Source organism: Papaver somniferum, chromosome 6 (genome assembly GCF_003573695.1).
Source record: "Papaver somniferum cultivar HN1 chromosome 6, ASM357369v1, whole genome shotgun sequence".
NCBI classification, from domain to species: Eukaryota; Viridiplantae; Streptophyta; class Magnoliopsida; order Ranunculales; family Papaveraceae; genus Papaver; species Papaver somniferum.
The window spans coordinates 2650311-2657222 of record NC_039363.1 but is presented as its reverse complement, the minus strand read 5'-3'; the positions used below and the strand labels follow the sequence as shown (position 1 = coordinate 2657222).

At 35.7% G+C, this 6912-nt stretch overlaps 1 protein-coding gene across 1 annotated transcript; it reads right to left on the bottom strand.

Annotated features, from left to right (window-relative positions):
* Positions 1 to 343: 343 nt before the first annotated feature.
* On the bottom strand, positions 344 to 1578 carry LOC113285334 (protein DMR6-LIKE OXYGENASE 1-like). The gene is made up of 3 exons (XM_026534244.1): positions 1501 to 1578; positions 1180 to 1393; positions 344 to 1072 (listed from the first exon to the last, which is right to left on the bottom strand). Exons 2-3 carry the CDS (start codon positions 1338 to 1340, stop codon positions 538 to 540), a joined length of 696 nt encoding a protein of 231 aa, XP_026390029.1. The 5' UTR covers positions 1341 to 1393; positions 1501 to 1578; the 3' UTR covers positions 344 to 537.
* Positions 1579 to 6912: the final 5334 nt, after the last annotated feature.

Below are 6912 nucleotides of genomic sequence, written 5' to 3'. Positions count from 1 at the left end.
TTTTGAACTAGGCGCCCTTGGCCATCGACAATTCCAAAGCATCTTTTCGTTTTCATACCGTCTCATATGGACTTGGGCTATATAGTCTATTACAATCTGATGTAATTATTTTGTTACTATTTAATGAACCATCGTTATGATAGGGGGAAAAGATGAAGAAAAAAACCTTACACACTTCTTTTCTTAGTAGAGTGAGTACCCAACCATGGAGAAAAAACCAAAACTCACAATAAAACACACAGATATACATTGCATTAAGAATTCAAATCACCAGTATCCCTAGATATACTAGGGAACCACAAACATGAATCCCCTATAGACTCCAACATTACATATTTTACAAATCTGAAGAGGAACCCCCACTCAAATATCGCACATGCATTTAGTTTATTTGAACCCTTAACAGTCCAATTCCAATTCCAATACATACATTATTTTATTTTTTATTTTTGAACAGAAAAGCAAGTGAGCATATTCAAACACTTAACAGTCATTTTTTTTCTCCATGGTTGCCTTGTTTGATGCTCCATTTGTTCCTCAAGTAGCATCCGTTTCTTTGGATGATCCGTTTGTCATAACCAAGGATACCCTTGTTTGCTTATTGTTCACTACATCTCGATGAACAACGCTCTTATACTTTCCTTTGCTTAGTGTCCACAAAACGAAACAAACATAATAAGAACATGGTGCGTACTTTTCTTGCGAGAACTTAGTGAATGAACATTTACCAAGTGATATACATACCTCCATATGATCACCGGTGTTAACCATGATAGAGTTGGGGATTGGATTCACAGCAACCCATTTCTCCTTATTCTTGATATGTAATCCATCAACATCATTCTGTATTAGTAGGGTTAGAAGGCCGTGATCTGCATGTGGAGGCAAACCAATGGCAAGTTCTGGCTGTGGGCAAGGAGGGTATAGATTCGCAGAAAATATTTGATCACCGGAATTTAGTTCTAGTGACTTTTCAAAATCATCTTCATCTAATTCTAGCCCCTCCATTATTGCTTTGAGCAACTCTTTCATTATTTCCCTAGATTTTTCGGTATACTCACATAAAATCTCACTGCATGAGTTTACAAAATCGAGCATATTTTTTGATCAGAAACCTATAACAGTCAATTAAAATCTAAACTGTAAGTAATAAAAAATCTTCGTCTTTTTTTTTTTTACCTTAATCCCTCTGGTTTAGGAGGAGAACCAAAATTTGGATGTACACACGCCTTAAACTGATCCCTCCAAAACGAGACACTATCAACACCAGTGTGTGGGTCTAGCTTATATTTTCCCTGATAAGCCGACTTTTCTTCTGGACTCAAGTCGAAGAAATTCATACAAGAATCATCAAATCCTTTTTCAAACTCTCAGGAACACCATGATTCACCACCTACAGTTGTTATGCAAAAACTAATTAAGATAATCATTTTAACATATCAAACTTAGTTGCAAGCACATGAAAATTACTGAAACAAGTAGTACAAGTTAGTTACTTACCATGAAGAATCCCCAGTATTGACATGCATTTCGAAGATCTTCGATGATTTTAGACCGTTCATCAGGAGAACCGGAAGTGAAGAATGAGAAATCAATGACGGGTAGAGTAACATGCGCTACTTCCTATTCTGACACCTAGTTAGCAATTCGGGATTCGGCAAGCGTACGGAACGGCCAACGTACGAGTATTACACGGTTTTGTAAAATCCAGATTCGGTCCAAAATTCGGTCAACGGGACGTGATTCGTCATTAATTCGGAACGGCATACGTACGTGTATAATTCGATTTATAAATGTGAGTTCGGCTCTGAAAATTCGGTATCTATATATAACAAATAATTTGTATTTATAAGGTCATAGACCAATTTTTATGCATATGTGTGAGTTATTTAAGGAAAAAATAAACTCAATATGATGATATTAATAATATATACAACATTAGTTATCCAAAAGGACGTCGTATGGTGGTTTAGATGCTTGGTTAGTGAGTTTGAGATCTCTTTCACCTTCACCTTCAAATCTCTTCAGTCGTTTTTGTTTCATAAAAATTACAACACGTCTAATATTCGGTCGTGTATGTTCGGGAGGCAGTAAAGCCCAAAAAGTGGAGTCTTTGAAAAGTAAAAGCTAAAGAATTTATGGCGAATTAACCGGACGTATCATTCGGGATACGTAAAATTCGTGAACGATTCGCGAATAATCCGGGAATGCCACATAATACGCGACTTGGGTTCGGAGTTGCAAACGTACACGAATAAGACGGTAAAATTCGTGATACGGAAAAATTCGTTAACTAGGTTCTGACAACATATTGAGATCCTCGGGTTTTGCAGGGAATGCATACTCGGAAGGAACGGAAATGAGATTAGTTGATTTGACCAAATCTTTAATCATAATAACACCCATTGTAAGATCTATATATTAATATTTAGCTCAAGATGAAAGAAACTTGCAGGTGTCATACTTTGATTGAGATAGGCCATTATATAGGGAGAGTGAGAGTGAAAGAGGCTGTCCAATATACAAAGTGCGTGAGCGTGACTATCACAATGCATGTACTATTCTGTAAAGTAAATTACCTCACTAAATTAACGTGGGATACGCATGTCTTGTTAAATTAATCATCCACTACACAATAAAATGGACAGAAATAGTATTATATTCCCCTATCAAATGCACGAACATCTCACCAACCAGGCGGCCACGACAATGAAATCCAAGCTCTTGTTACCCTTCAGGAGGGCCGGTACTCTCATTATGAGGTTGTGATTTGGATGAGAAGCGGACATTGAAACACATGAAATTTCAGAAATTCAAATCATAAAACGGAAGAGCGTAAAATTGAAGATTCTTCTTTTATAACTTTATTTCACTGAATTAATCAGAGAAATTACAAGATACAGTATGCAGCATCTATTTCTTGAATTCGATGAAACCCAAGAAGAAGTTATAGTTAACAAAATTTGTTAAATAACCTGGAGGCATAAAACTTTGAGAACAATGTTATATTTAAGTTTAGGGGCAACCGAAAAATTTTTAGTTAGTTAATAATTAATTAATTAAAAAAAATAGTAATAAAAATTTCAGAGCCTAGAAATTTGTGCCAATTTAGGATGACAGTAACCAGTTTAAGTGGATGGAAACATCTTGGTTGTAGGAGTTGACGAACCCAATAACAAAGTCCATTCATAAAATACAGAGTTCGGGTGTTATAATGGAATCATCACACTATATATGTTCATCACATTACAATCTATTTTTATTTTGCAAAAACCGATGTAGTTTTTACAGTGGTAAATAGAAGGTTCGTTGATCGGACTTGGGAAGTTGATTTTAGACTCAATTTTAAAACTTGGGAAATAAAGAAGCTAATAAAATAATGAAAACTTAAATGAAACTTGAGAGTACCGAGGTTAAGGGTTCCATCATTCATCAATAATTATGTGATTTAATATTAATCTTTTTATCATGCAGTTCTAGACATTAAAGCTCCAACAAAAAGAATTATGATTCTAAATTATTGCCTATATTAGATTTTCAAAACATCAATTGTTAATCAAGCATTATGCATCAAGAGCCCTAGACTAAGAATACATCATCAAGAGAAAACACAACTAATTAATAAAAGACATTTAATCAATTTTAACTTAGTGCAAATAATCATAAAAGAATTGCATAAATAATTTTAAATAAACTTTACCACAGAATCACTGAAAGAAAGGCTTCCTCCGCCGCCCGATAGTTGGGGTTCAGTTATCCATAATGAAAACACGCTCAAAAAAATATTGCATAGCTCTAAAAGGTGTTTTTATTGAAGAAATTGTATAAGACGGAGATTTGCAACGCTGTAACGATGTTACAGACGTCATTGTTACAAGCAGACTATTGTAGACATTGATTAACCGTTACAAAGTACTTTCGCAGATCATGTTCACAAGCGACAGTTCGTTTTGTTTGTTCTCGTGTTCTTCAGAGCGACAATTCTTTGGTATCGTCTGCAACTTCTCCTTCTTCTTCTCTGATGTTGCTGCAGAATCTCTTTGCAGCGATTTTTAATGATCTCCAACTACCCCTAATTCTCGATAATCCTCATGACTTGTACCAAGTCTATATTTATACATCACAACAACCTCCATGGAAGGAAATCTTCGAAGATAATTATCCTTTCACCCTTCGGCAAGTCACGATAATATCCTTCCCTCTTGATCTCTTATACGTTTGTGCAGCTGTCCAAATCCGTGCTAATTTGATACTGTGACGCCCCAACCTAATCACCTGCTTAGCTAATACGGTTACATTCTAACTGAAAATTCAATTCTAGATTTTAAGAATCATGATAACATAAAATGCTAATAGCAAAACCCTAAACTCTCTGGTATTATATAACGAAAGTCTATCGAATGATATGTATAATAATGTGTTGTTTACAGAGAAAGAGTAAATATATAAAAGATACACAAACATCTTCAGTTCGCTAAAACTTTAAGCTACAAACACGGATATCTTCATGTGCACCATTTCTTCGTGTAACTGAAACTGAAGTGGGAACGAGTGAACACATCATCCCAAAGGGGTGTTCAAAAGAAAAGTATAACCCTAAAGTAATCACTAACATAATACTAGAAATAGAATAATTAAAATACAACAATAAAGGAAACAGTTGTCTCGTCCATTCAAAAACACAAATCTAAACGTAACACCGAATACCACATTCAAGAAAGAAATGGGAAGATAACATTTCATAACACAGTAAATATACAACAATCAAGTATGATATGCATACGAATGATTTCCCAGATAGTTTATAATATAATATTGATACCACCTCTCGTGCTATATAGGTAATATTCAAATGGCCTCCCGTCCTAATAAAGACAGAATTAGTATATAACATAAAAGTAATAATATTGTAACGACCTCTCGTCCAAATAATGCTTAGCGAGAAACTGTGGGGAAACCACAGACATTCCTCGCGGGGAAATTATTCAACACATATCTTATTATACATACAACACTCAGCAAGCAACGAACTATACATTCATGAAAGATAAATCATTGTAATTCCAAAGTCATACAACATACCCATCTGAAAACACACCTATATGCTCAGAAGAATTTAAGTATACATCATGCTCGCAAACAAAAAGAAAGCTTAATGATTATAAAAAGATTACAAGAGTTCCCACCTGATTTGATGACAAGCCATGCCTACCTCGAGATCCACTGGTTCATCCTTATAATCGATCGTTGTTAATATAAAAGAATTGTTAATCATACAAGCACTTTAAGAGTTGGCTAAAAAGGCTCACACACGGCTCATAACATAATCTCTTACAATTCTCTAGTTATAGACTAAATAAACTACCTAATGGTTCTAAACCCATATATGACTCTACACATTTTCATTATTCTTTAACACATCCAAGGTTTACTAATCCAATTAGGTTGGTTCTCTATTCCATTAAATAAGTCTAATAAGTATATGCAACTTTGTAGAAAGAACCAAAATGATAATTCAGACCATAATGGTCCAATTAAAGATAATAGGAAAACTAGCATTAAGCCAAGTCCCATGTCTATGAGACTGGCCCATTAACACAAGGTCCGACCCAACTGGGTCAACGAGCGGTCATTGATGGTCAAAGGGTCAACTAACAGTCCACGTCCCTCAAAGGTCAAGTCCTAGGTCAACTAGTTAAGGTCAAGTCCAAGGTCAACTAGTCAAGGTCAAGTCGGTCAACTGAGATAACTCGGGTTAAAACAGGTAACTCAGTGAGTCAAAATGATTCAACTCAGTCAGATATATGAGTTACGGACAAGCTAGGTCAGTCAGACTATAGACTGGGCTGACTAATAGACCAGAGTTTCTACAGAGGCCAGAGCCATTGCTCAGGCCAAAGATCTTTAATGCACAATCATTGTGCAACACACTAAAACTCTTATCTCCACAACACTAACTTCTTCTTAAGTACTTCAATTTTACCAGATCATACAACTTCATTTTAAATCAATTTAAACATACATCCAAAGCATATAATCTTCAAGACGCACTTTAAAATCAAACACAGTTTACCTGCAATTGTAGTGGTTGCAAGATTCCTTTGCAATCATTATCTACAATCATAAAACTCATCATCCTAAACTTTCTTCATTTTACAATCTCAAGCACATACACCACTATCTCAAACTCAGTACATCACCTAATGCACCTCCAGTCCAAATGCTAATTCTTCAACACAACAAACATACTCATCTTAACCATTTTGCACCTCCAGTCCAACACCACAAACACAACTACACACCTGCAACTAAGATAAACACTCGGCTCAATCTTTTCAGCACCACCATCTCCATTCTCTGAACTTAACCAAAACAACACCACCTACAATCTCAGTTCATACCACACACATACCACAAAAAGAAACAACCATTCCCTGCAGTTATGATTCACAATTCAGCATCATATTCATATCTGCAATATCACAGTCTCATACCACCACCAAGAATGATACACATCCCCTGTCATTCAACTCCACAACTCCATAAACATCACCAGTAGCTACAGAAACACCACTATGGAAGTCGACTCCATCTGCAACCACAATCCATCTCCAAAACTAAACACATTACATTCTCAGAATCAACTTCTTATAATTACAGTACCTCCTTAACACACAACCGGAACCACCAGTTCAGCTGAATCAATACCATCTCCTTCACAGCCTCAAGCCAAGATCACGAACCAATCTTCATCATCTTCTTAAGCTCATCACAAATTTAACTTTCATCAACATTCTCTTCTGACCCAAACCTCCAACAACATCCAACTCTTCTTCGTGTAACTCAAATAAACAGGAAAACCCAACTCCATATTCAATTTACCAAAACCCCAATTTGAAACTCTACTTCCCT

Excerpts from the sequence above, each read along its gene's own strand:
- LOC113285334 (XM_026534244.1), bottom strand. The coding sequence starts at position 1,340 with ATGAATTTCTTCGACTTGAGTCCAGAAGAAAAGTCGGCTTATCAGGGA. Across the intron at positions 1,073-1,179 it reads CCTAAACCAGAGGGATTAAG|TGAGATTTTATGTGAGTATA; the intron begins GTAAAAAAAAAA and ends AAACTCATGCAG.